The 11,976-nt window shown below is 42.9% G+C and overlaps 4 protein-coding genes across 4 annotated transcripts; 3 read left to right on the top strand and 1 right to left on the bottom strand.

The window, feature by feature from the left end:
- Positions 1-277: 277 nt before the first annotated feature.
- LOC123477451 (stress response protein NST1-like) lies at positions 278-1,598 on the bottom strand. Its single transcript, XM_045180791.1, has 2 exons — positions 1,087-1,598; positions 278-423 (listed from the first exon to the last, which is right to left on the bottom strand). Exons 1-2 carry the CDS (start codon positions 1,575-1,577, stop codon positions 294-296), a joined length of 621 nt encoding a protein of 206 aa, XP_045036726.1. The 5' UTR covers positions 1,578-1,598; the 3' UTR covers positions 278-293.
- Positions 1,599-3,745: 2,147 nt separating this feature from the next.
- On the top strand, positions 3,746-6,005 carry LOC123477428. Its single transcript, XM_045180762.1, is given in 2 exon segments — positions 3,746-5,530; positions 5,532-6,005. Coding segments are annotated over 2 exon segments (2,259 nt in total).
- A 299-nt stretch (positions 6,006-6,304) lies between these two features.
- LOC123477427 lies at positions 6,305-7,181 on the top strand. The gene is made up of 2 exons (XM_045180761.1): positions 6,305-7,045; positions 7,104-7,181. The coding sequence occupies exons 1-2, from the start codon at positions 6,305-6,307 to the stop codon at positions 7,179-7,181; spliced, it is 819 nt and encodes a 272-aa protein (XP_045036696.1).
- Positions 7,182-7,216: 35 nt separating this feature from the next.
- On the top strand, positions 7,217-8,804 carry LOC123477426 (ATP-dependent DNA helicase pif1-like). The gene is given in 2 exon segments (XM_045180760.1): positions 7,217-7,306; positions 7,308-8,804. Coding segments are annotated over 2 exon segments (1,587 nt in total).
- The last annotated feature ends 3,172 nt before the right edge of the window (positions 8,805-11,976 follow it).

The following is an 11,976-nucleotide window of genomic DNA, read 5'->3' as shown; positions in this document are numbered from 1 at the left end:
GTTCTCACACTTTTGAGAGACCGTTCCGTTTTCATCCAGCAAACAACACATATTCTTTGTTTTTTTAACAGCTCCATAAATGTTTACTTTATTGGTCGATTTGACGTCAAAGGTCACTTTGAAATAGGTAAAAAAACAGACATCGGTGCACCAGCCATGGAACATAGATTGAGTGTTGACCTGAGTTTACCTTCTACCCAACCGCAAAAATTAAGCTGTTTAATGTAACCATCGTTTGTTAATTTTTATTACGATTGCCGAATGACGAAATGCGAATACACGTAAGACAATATCTATTTCTTGCCAGCACTATTGCTATTTTTCTCTTTTTGCTCTTCTGCAACTCTCCTGCACCTCAGCATATGAAGATGTTGTCTTGCTTTGGTCACCAGTTTGTCGATTGTGGTTGAATTTTTTCGTGCCCTAATACAAAATAATAAATTTTATAAATTTTATTTCCATTTCAATTCTCCATAGGCGGGGATTTTCAAAATCTAAGATGCCATTGCCAATACTGCAATCGCAAAATTCGCACTTTAATATTGCAATTGGTTGCGTGAAAGGTAGTTTTCCTTTGAAAAGCTATGACTTTTTAATTTTTTTCAGATTTTAGACAATATTCGATCTTCATCATTGGAATTAATTGTGTATAAGAAAATTGTTCTTTGAAAAATCTGCAACAAACCACCAATTACAATGCTGAACACGGAATGGTGCCTAAAATTTTGGAAACACAGTCCTTTGCCAATTGTAGGCAACCACAAAAGCAATGACTTTGTTTCTTATATTTTAAACAACATTCCTTCTTCAACATTGGATTTGGTTTTGCATAAGAGAGCTATTGTTTGAAAAAATGTAACAAACAACCAATTAGAATGCTGAACAGGGAATGGTGCCTAAAATTTTTAAAACGCAGTCCATTGCAATTTCTTTCTATTGTTGCCTGAAATAATAGTAATAATACAATGTAATGCTAAATTTATAGGCTACATTTCCTTTTAAACATTTCCCTCTAGACTAACTGTTTTAAACCTTTTAAAATAAAAAAAAAATTCATACAAAAAAAAGGTTTAAAAAAAATATTACTGAAAAGCGGTGTAGCGTGCTTCTTCGGCCCGTTTTTCCAGCTCCCTCAGCAAATCTGATGCTTTGTTTTCCGGATACTTTCGATACCGGAGCAATTCTGCCACTTTTTTTTTCTTCTCCATTTCCGCATTTTTCTTCTTCGTCAGTTCCCTTAGTTTCATTTCTATTTCTCTTCCTTTCATATCAATCTTTCTCTTCTTCTCCCTTAGCTCCCTTTCTACATTTTCCTCTTGTTCTTCCATCATTTCTTTGCCAATTTTTATATTTATTGTTTTCCTCTGTTCATTTCTTTCACTTTGTAAATACTCAATCTCTTTTTCCGTTCTTTGTTTCATCTTTTCCTCTTCCTCTTCCTCTTCTATCATCGATTCTTCGGTGCAGTCAGTTATGGTATATTTTCCCCCGATCTCTAAAAGCGGTATTTGGGATAAAATACTGTCTATGTCTTCCACATTTTCGTCGTCGACAGAAATAGAGAGGGAATCAGACATGTCGTCCAGCAGATTTTGTGCCGCCATGATGTATGAACCATGAACTTTCAAACATTGCGCTGCACAAATTTCTATGCTTTAGCGCCCTCTTTTCTTCGTAGTCAGCAGTATGAAAGTCAATATTTGACCAATAGATGGCCGATGAAAGCAAACGTAAAACCCAAATAAAAGCAGACAAAATTATTATATAAGTTTTCCAAGAAAAATTACACACGTTGACAAAGAGCACGCCGCGTCCACAGTTAAAAAAACCAAACAAACAGGTAGTATATTATAAAAGATCTGGTTATTGTCAAGACAATTGTTTTATGAAATTTGTATCAATCAACCAATTGCAATGTTGAAAAGAGAACGGTAGCAAGAATATTGAAAAACATAGTCCTTTCAAAATTGCAGGCCACAACTGAATCAAAGACTTGGTTTATTAAGTTTATAAGCTAAATTTTCCCATTTTACATTGGAATTATTTGTGTATTTTAAAACTGCTCTTAGAAAATTTGTGTCAAACCATTAATTCATAAGTTGAAAAGGGAACGATGCCTAAACTTTTTAAAACACTGTCCTTTGCCAAATGTGGATACAATTTTAAACAAATACTTGATTTACTAAGTCTTAGGCAACATCGTTTCTTCAATACGGAATTTATTATGCATGAGAAAATGTTCATTTGAAAATCAGCAACAAACCACCACCTTAATGTTGAATAGGGAACGGTGCTAAAAAAATTTTGAAACGCAGTCCTTTTGCCAATTGCAGGCTATAACAGAAAAAAAATACTGTGTTTGTTAAGTTAAAGTCAACATTTAGTCTTCAAAATTGGAATTGATTGTGCATGTGAAAACTTTTCCTTAAAATTCTTTAACAAAAAACCAATTCCAATGTTGAAGGGGGAACGGTGCCAAAACATTGAAAATCTGTTACAAAACACCAACGCTTTAAATCTGTGAATGTTATTTCTAGCTGAAAAATTGCCTGCATTTCATGTTACACCAATCTAATAATCAATTTAGGTTAACTAAAGGAAATTTTTGATCAAAATCTTTCTAAGTAAACTGTTTTGGGATAAGATGTTTCATTGATTGATTGACTGCGTTCCAACTTTTTGATAAAACCTTTTCTGTGTCACCTTCCAACGAATTGATCAAGGTTTTAAAAATGAAAAGGATCACCATAACGTTGGAACGTAGTTTTTTTTAATTTGAATGGCTTTTGCAAAAGAAAGATCTACTGTATAATACTTTTTAAAAATGGAATGGTCCCAAAAATATTGGAACGCAGTCAATTCTAAATTTCATTTATGGATAATTATTGTCAAAAGCTGAAGTGCAAAAGAAACAAAACTTTTTCTATGTTGATTTGAAGATTTTCACAACAAAACTATGTTTTAATGAATTAAGTAAGCGGTTTTTCTTCACATTTTTATCTATTTTTATTGTAATTTTTCCTTTTTACGATAAATTCATAGGTTATGAAGGCTTTCATCGCAACATTCTATTCTGGCGCTTAAATTGCCACACCACCGCGGGGAATCACACGTCTGGACTTCAATTTTCAAGTATAGTATTCCCCAACCTAATCCTTCCCCCACCAAAGAGTTGTTGGATTAAACCCGGCACCGAAAAACTAACTTCCTTTAAGGGTCCTTCTCAAGTCACTGTGGAACACAGGTTCCTGTGCGGGTGATGATTCGTTGTCAGGCACGCTCCGAGGCCAAAGACTACGGTAAGGCCGGGAGAATGCAGAGCCTGTGACTTGAGAACAGTCCTTTAATAACGGAGATATAGTGATAGGTGTTAAGGGCCAACAACTTTATAAGGTTTAAGCACTCGGAAACCACATTGAGCAACTGCCTGGGACGGTGTCGTGTGGTGGAACGGTTTCAATTTTACATTTTAATAGGCTTAGTTTAATTTGAAAGTGTTTTAGGAAATTTTTGCGGTGTAATTTTTGTTTTCGTCAATGCAAGAGACTAATTTGAAAGTGTTTTCGGATATTTTCGGTGTTCAATATACGCTCCCCATTTCCACCTTCTCCAAAATTCGATTGCCTGTTTTAATAACTTTGAATTTGTTGCACATTTTTAATCCTCCAACAGCCCTCCAAAAGCCCTCCACTCAGACTGCCCCATTCAAGAATCGAACATTACCATTATTATCAGCAACCAAACAATGGCACCGCGTCGTCAATTGACTGATGCTAAAAAAGCAGAAAAAAATAGGAAACAAAGAGAAAGAAGAGCACAGGAAGACCCGCAGACGAAGGCGAAGCGGAATGAAGAAAATAGAGCCAGAGCAACTTATGTTCGCGAAAACAAGAAAAGAGCGCTACAACAAGAACCAATTCAAGGTGGGGCAAGAGAAAATGCAGACGAAGTTACTGAACCTGCTAAGAGACAATGTCAAACCGCAACTGAAGACGACAGACGAGCAAGATTGGAAACTGAGTCCGCCAAGCGAAGGGACTGCCGAGCTAGAGAGTCTGAAGAGGTATATCAAGTTCGACTAAGGGACCAAGCGTTGCGACAGCAATCTCTGCGTGTCGAAGAAAACGAAGAAGAGAGAAGAGTTAGACAAATAAGAGATATCGAGCGCCATCGAGCTAAACGTATTGAAGAGACAGCAGAAGAAAGGACTTTGCTTGCAGTGGCTGACAGATTGCGTCATCAGATGTATCTGGTTGAAGAAACGGAAGAAGAGGCGGAAATACGTAGGGAACTTAACAGGGAACAAACAGCCAACTACAGAGCGGCAGAGATAGAAGAAGAAAGAGAAGAAAGACGAGAAGAGAGTCAATCTCGAATGGAATGTTTGCGAGAAGAGAGAGAGGAAGACGAGGAATTACTTCGTGCCATGAATGCATTGGAACATGCTGAAATTATACCATTGGAAACTGAAGAGGAGCGCACTTTTCGCGAAGAGCTATTGGCTGCCCGCAACCGTGCGGGAGTGCCAAGAACTCATAGAGCGGCTTGCAAAACATTGGCTTCCGAAGACCGAGTTCCATTGCACGATTGTGGAAAAATGACCGTCAATTGCGGCGAATGTAATGCCAGGCATTTCAAGAGTGAACAAGCGACAGACAAGAAATTCACCCAATGCTGCGCAAAAGGAAAGGTGATTCTCCCACCTCCAAAAGAGTGCCCTCAACCGCTGGTTAAACTATTGCAGAATGACCATCCAAAGGCGAAAGCGTTTATGACGAAGATCCGCAATTACAACAGCGCTCACGCTTTTGCTTCGTTGGGAGCCAATATTTCATCTCCCCCAGGGCGTGGACCTTATTGTTTCAGAATCCACGGTCAAGTGTACCACAACACCACAACCGTCGGCCCCCATACGAATAATTCTAGGTATGCGGATCATTATTTCATGGACGCTGCGCAGGCTGGCGAGTTCAGAGCGCTTTCCACCTCAAACGGAGGATGCTGCAGAAACTTGATGGAGGAATTGGGCGCAATGCCCCGAGAAAAGAATCCGTACGCAGCCATTTACAAGATGATGCGTCAAGTGCTTGAAGAAGAGTACCGTCGAGCCCAAGATGAGAATCTACCGCACCAAACAATAGGAATGATCATCAGCAGTGATCGAAGAAATCTAGATCAGAGACGTTACAACAGCCCGACGACAAACGAGATTGCTGTGATTTTCAAAAGCGCAAACGGTGAGCCGCCAGCAAAGAGAGATATCCGTGGCCATCTCTTCATCCCAGTCAGAGGGAGAACATTCGTTCAGATTGACACACAACAGCCCATGTGCGACCCAATGACTTACCCTTTGCTCTTCCCAAACTTTGACGATGGCTGGCATGTAAACATGCCTTATACCACCACTACACGACGTGAAAGAGAGGAAGCAGCAGCACGGGCAATGGATGTGGATGAAGAGGAAGAGATTGATCTCCCTAGACTTGATGAGATGCTGCGGCTAGAAAAAGCACCAGTAGAAAACCTTAGCTGGTGAGGAAGAGCTGGTGGAAGAACCAGAACCGGAACCAAAGGAGCAAATGGATGACGACGATAACGATCCCCATCGATTGAATCGGGGCGAAGGAAGACGAAAAAGGATCACGCAGTGCGAATTTTACAGCTTTCTCATGTCGATTCGGGAATATTTCAACAACGTCTTGGCCGGCGGATCACTCACTCAGCAATGGACGGTCGATTCTTACGTCAAGATTGAAGCCAACCGCGTCAAGTACATATGCGAACATCAGGCGGAGCTTCACGTGGCTCAATACGACGGTCTCTTGGACTACTTGCATAATCGCGCCGAACGAGAAAACCTTACGGTCGGATCTTATCACGTCCTCCCATCGAGTTTCATCGGAAGCCCAAGGGCGATGAAGCAAGCGTACCAAGATGCAATGGCCATCTGTGGTAAATTCGGCAAGCCAGTATTCTTCCTGACTTTCACCTGCAACCCAAAGTAGAGGGAAATCACGGCCAACATTCCCAGTCATCTGTCGGCGCCAGATCGGCCCGATATAGTCGCAAGAGTCTTCCAGCAAAAGAAAATTGAGTTGGTCAACGACATTGAAAAGCGCCAGGTGCTGGGATTTGCGACTGCACGGATACACGTCATTGAATTTCAGAAGCGTGGATTGCCCCACTGTCACATGCTCATTTGGATCGACGAGCGTGACGCCCCTGCTACAGCGGAAGATGTGGATGCAACCATATGCGCGGAAATTCCCGATAATACAACGCATCCGGACTTTATAAGAGCGTCATGACCCACATGATTCACGGTCCGTGTGGGTTAATAAACAAAAAATCCCCTTGCATGGATGGCGACAAGTGCTTAAAGGCTTTTCCGAAGCAACATAGCCAAGAAACACTTCTAAACGATAACGGCTACCCCACTTACAGACGAAGAGATACGGGCGTTGTACACCGCTTGAAACGAGGACACATGCATTTCGAAGTTGACAACAGATGGGTCGTTCCTTACAACCCTTGGTTATCCCTCAAGTATGACCCACATCAACCTCGAATACTGCGCATCCATCGTCAGTGTAAAGTACATCTTCAAGTACGTCTACAAAGGGTACGATTGCCTGAAAATGGATCAAAAAGTGGAACGTATCATCTGGCAGAAGGCGAAGAACCAAGGGTGGAGTGGGACGAAATCACGTGCCATCTTGATGCGCGTAACGTCAGCGCGCCGGAAGCCTGTTGGCGAATCTTCAAGTTTCCCCTTTCGGACCGTTCGCATGCCATCTATCGCCTGGCCGTCCATTTGCCCCGAGAGCAGCCCGTCTTTTTCCAACCGGGAAACGAAATTCAAGCCGCCATCAATGCCGCTTCGAGAGACACCAACCTAACTGCTTTCTTTAAGTTGAATCGCGTCGACGAGAGCGCACGGCAATATTTCTACAGAGAAATACCTCACCACTACGTTTTCATCAAGAAAACCAATTCGTGGAAGCCTCGCGTGAAACGGGCCAAGATCATCGGTCGCCTATACACGGTTGGCGTTCGACAGGTGGAACGGCATTGCCTTCGTTTGCTTCTCATCAACGTTAAAGGGCCAACAAGTTTTGAAGATTTGCGAACAGTCGACCAGATTGTCCATCCCACTTTCAAAGCGGCAGCAATATCACTGAATTTGCTGGAAGACGACACTGCTTGGGCTAGAGCCATGCAAGAAGCGGCAGCATTCCAAATGCCTCTTCAGCTAAGGCAGCTTTTTGTCGACATTTGCCTGTTTTGCAATCCCTCCGACGCTCTGCGCGGAGGGATTGGAGCGGAACGATGTCCAACATCTGATGGAAGACTACATTAGAAGCGGACACGAAGCCAACGTGGCCAAGAACTTGACGTTGAAATGGATTCAGGACAAGCTACGTCTCCACAATCAGACAATGGAAAATCTCTCCTTGCCTGTCCCGGATTTCCATCTGATTAACCAATTGGTTGAAGCTCAGATGGAAGAGAACAACGAAAACAGTCAAAGAGAAAAGAGACTGATGGGCGAAATGATGTTGGCGCAACTCAACGATGGGCAACGCGTGGCCTTTGATCAAGTCATGACTGCTGTCAACGATGTCAACAACTCACATCCGAGGCAGTATTTCCTAGACGGTCCTGGAGGAACGGGAAAGACCTTTCTCTACAACACCCTCATCACCGTCCTCCAAGGCCAAGGGAGACAAGTCATCGCAGTGGCTTCCACGGGAATCGCGTCCACATTGTTACTGGACGGAACAACTTACCATTCGCAGTTCAAGATTTATCCTCCAATAACAGAGACGACACGATCGAAAATCGAAGAAGCTAGCTACAACGCGCAACTGATCAGAAACGCCAGTCTCATAATTTCCGACGAAGCCACCATGAAGACCAACCACGCCCTCGACGCGATCAATCATCTTTTCCAAACTGTCATGAAGAATCGCGTCGATCCCTATGGTGGCAAAGTTCTCTTGCTCGGCGGTGACTTTAGACAGTGCTTGCCCGTTGTGAGACACGGAAACTTGGTCAAAATCATTGAAGCGACCATCACCAATAACGTGACTTGGCCTCTTTTTCGACAGCTTCGATTGGTGCAAAACATGCGCACCGCCGATGGTAGTCAAGAGTTCGCTGATTGGCTCATTCAACTGGGAAATGGATCTTTGGCACAAACACCGCGGCTCAATGACCCAGATCTCATTGAAATCCCGCAAGACCTTCTCAACATTCGAACTAACTTAATCGAACACGTCTTTGGCGATCCATCGGATCTCTTAAACGAAGGCGTCAGAGAACAAGTTTGTAACCGCGCTATTCTATGTCCCAAGAATGAAGACTGTCTTAGGATCAACAACAAGATTATTGGCGAGATGCCTGGCGCGTTGAAAGTTTGCAAAAGTATCGACACTATCGATTCAGAGGACCCAGAGGAAATTTCCAACTACCCTCCGGAAATTTTAAATACCTTCAACGTCTCCGGGCTACCTCCGCACCAACTCAAACTGAAAATAGGAGCCATCGTTATTCTTCTCAAGAACATTGACTCGCGACAGGGACTTTGCAACGGCACGAGGCTCATCATCAAGGCGCTCAGCGGTAACCTGATTGTGGCAGAGATCGCGGCCGGGAAACACAAAGGACACAACGTCTTCCTTCCGCGGATGTCCATGTCTCCCACCGACTCTGACTTGCCCTTCAAACTCAAAAGATTGCAGTTTCCTGTGCTTGTGGCTTTCGCTATGACCATCAACAAGTCACAGGGACAGACTTTTTAGCAAGTAGGCATCTACCTTCCGGAATCCGTTTTCAGCCACGACCAACTATACGTTGCATTCTCGCGTGCAACATCAAGAGAAGGTGTCAAGGTTCAGTGCGAAAGAAAAAAGAGAAACAGAACAAGCTACTTAGGATTATTCCACAATCCACGGAACAAGATAAGAACAAGGTATTCACGAAAAACATTGTTTTTAAGGAAGTTCTCCTACAAGAATAGCCAGAGCCGAAGAAAGAAACCCTAAAAATCACAGCCCGATGTGATAACGACAACCACAAAAAAAAAAGAGGAACTCAATTCCGCCTCGGTCTACGGACCAAATAAAGAGCACGGGCATGGCCTTGGGGGCAGTTCCCAAGTGCGCTCAACCGTGATTTGTTTTTCTTCCATTGTTTTTTAAGTGTAGGAGATTTACGACTTGACAATACGTGGATTATGGGGCTTTAAGTGGATTAAAAACAGGTCCGATTAAATACTAGACTTCACCTATTACCGTCCTGGGAGGGGCCGCCGTATACTCCCTTTTGCACCTCTCAAACAACCACCTTGCATTTTGTTCTCAACAGCTCCACTGAAAGCATTCCATCACTTTTAAGAGACCGTTCCCTTTTTCAGCCCTCAAACAACCACTATAACTTTTTTGCACCTTACAGTATTCATATTCAACAGCTCATTTGGCTGCAATCCAACACCTTTAAGAGACCTTTCCCTTTTGCGTTCTCGAACCCTCACCATTACTTTGTATTAATAACAGCTCTATTGATTGTGTTTCACCACCCTTCAGAGACCGTTCCCTTTTTGCATCCCTCAAACAACAACCAATTCCTTGGGTTCTCAACAGCCCCATTGGCTGCGTTCTAGCAATTTTCAGAGATCGTTCCCTTTTGAATCCTTTAAACAAGCCCCAATTCATTGTGGTTTCACCAGCTACATTGACTGCTTTCCAACACCCCTAAGAGATTGTCTCCTTTTCCATCCCTCAAACAAGCCACCATTCATTTTTTTTTCACCAGCTCCTTTGATTGTATTCCAACAATCTTCTGAGACCGTTTCCTTTTGCATCACTCAAACATTCATAAATTCATTGTGTTGTTCACAGCTTCCTTAACTGCATTCCAACACCTTTGAGGGACTGTTCCCTTTTGCATCACTCAACAATAACACATTATTTATGTTCTCAACAGCTCCATTGACTGCTTTCCAGCCCCGTTAAGAGACCGTTCCCATTTGCATCCCTCTAAAAAGCCCCAATTCATTGTTTTTCCACCAGCTCCATGGACTGCGTTCCAACACCCTTTATAAACCGTTCCCTTTTGCATCACTCAACAATCACACATTCTTTATGTTCTCAACAACTCCAATGACTGCTGTCCAACACCCTTCAGTGAACGTTCCTTTTGCATCCCTCAAGTAACCACCAATTCATTGTATTCTGATTAGCTCCATTGACTGCATTCCACCACCATTGAGAGACTGTTCCCTTTTGCATCCCTCAAACAAGGCCCAATTCATTTTGTTTTCTCATTGTTGTTGTGTTCTCATGTTCTCATCAGCTCCATTTACTGTTCCAACAATCTTCAGAGACCGCTCCCTTTTGAATCCCTCAAACAACCTCCTATTCTTTGTGTTTTCAACAGCTGCATTGACTGCGTTCCAACACTTTTAAGAGACCGTTCCCTTTTGCACTCCTCAAACAACCACTATTGCATTCTGTCCTCAACAGCTCAACTGATTGTGTTCCAACACTTTTCAGAGACCGTTCCCTTTTGAATCCCTCAAACAAGTCCCAATTCTTTGTGTTTTCAGCAGCTCCTTTGACTGCTTTTGTACACCCTTCAGAGACTGTTCCTTTTTGCATCCCTTAAACAACCATCAATTCATTGTGTTCTGGACAGGTACTTTAACTGCGTTCCAACACCATTGAGAGACGGTTTCCTTTTCCAACCCTCAAACAACCACCAATTCTTTGTCCTTAACAGCTCCACTGACTGCATTCCAGCACTTTTCAGAGACCGTTACCTTTTGCATCCCTCAAACAACCACCATTACTATGTATTCAAAACATTATTTGACTGTGTTTCACCAACCTGCACAAACCGTTCCCGTTTGCAGCCCTCAAACAACAGCTATTGGATCCTGTTCTTAACAGCTCCCCCGACTGTGTTCCAACACTTTTAAGAGACAGTTCCCTTTTTCAGTCCTCAAACAACCACTATAGCGTACTGTTCTCAACAGCTCCACTGACTGCTTTCCAACACTTTTAAGAGACCGTTTCTTTTTGCAGCCCTTCCTCTTTCTAATTGGCTCGGACAGGGCGGGTAAAAGGACGGACGGAGGAAAACGGCGGGCAGGGCGAGACCCGCAGGAAGGGCGGAAACAGAGAACAGATTTGAAACGACGGACAGGGGACAATCATCGTCTACTACTTCTATTAATGCGCATAGGGTATTAGTGGGAGGGATTTGTTTGTGTATAGGTCTGTTGTTTTCCGGGGAACTTTCGTTGTGTGCGCGCCACTAATGGTTCGAGGGGGTTTACGTGACTTTTCCTGGAAAAAGGTCGACTACCTGAAAAAAGGTCGACTACCTGAAAAATGTTCGAACTGCCGCCGGCTAGGCTTAACCTTTTTCTTTCGAATTTTCGTGGACAGGGCGGGTGAAAGGACGGACAGGTTGGAAACGACGGGCAAGGGACGGGCATTGGTAAAACACTAAAACTGCAAGTAAAGGACGAAGTAGGGAGCATGGCCTTGGAGGCAGTTCCCAAGTACGCTCAACTGTGATTTGTTTTTCCTCCATGGTTTGTTACGTGTATGAGTGGTACGACTTGACAATGCGTGGATTAAGGGGCTTAAAGTGGATAAATAAGTTGTAAGTAGATTAAACGGCTTACCATAGATTAAAAGGATACAAGTGGATAATAAAGTTTGTAAATAGATTAAGGGTCTTTACGTGGATTACGCGGCTTAACATGGATTAAGAAGCTTTAAGTGGATTAAGGGGCTTTAAGTGGATTAAGGGTTTTCAAGTGGATTAAGGGGTTTAAGGACTGGTCCGACTAAATACTAGACTTCACCTATTACCGTCCTGGGACGGGCTGCCGTATACTAGTCTACTACCTTTATAAAAACCCAAGGGTACTTTGTGGGCGGGATTTGTTTGTGTATCTGTTTG

This window comes from Daphnia magna, unplaced genomic scaffold (assembly GCF_020631705.1).
Source record: "Daphnia magna isolate NIES unplaced genomic scaffold, ASM2063170v1.1 Dm_contigs021, whole genome shotgun sequence".
Classification (NCBI taxonomy): Eukaryota; Metazoa; Arthropoda; class Branchiopoda; order Diplostraca; family Daphniidae; genus Daphnia; species Daphnia magna.
The sequence above is the reverse complement of the archived record's forward strand: the minus strand, read 5'-3'. Positions and strand labels throughout refer to the sequence as shown.

What these genes read in the sequence shown, in the direction of transcription:
- LOC123477427 (XM_045180761.1), top strand. Translation starts at nt 6,305, where the DNA reads ATGACCCACATGATTCACGGTCCGTGTGGGTTAATAAACAAAAAATCC. An exon ending in TCATCGGTCGCCTATACACG is followed by an intron (nt 7,046 to 7,103) that starts GTTGGCGTTCGA and finishes TCAACGTTAAAG; the next exon opens with GGCCAACAAGTTTTGAAGAT.
- LOC123477451 (XM_045180791.1), bottom strand. Translation starts at nt 1,577, where the DNA reads ATGTCTGATTCCCTCTCTATTTCTGTCGACGACGAAAATGTGGAAGAC. An exon ending in GCACGCTACACCGCTTTTCA is followed by an intron (nt 424 to 1,086) that starts GTAATATTTTTT and finishes ATTTTGTATTAG; the next exon opens with GGCACGAAAAAATTCAACCA.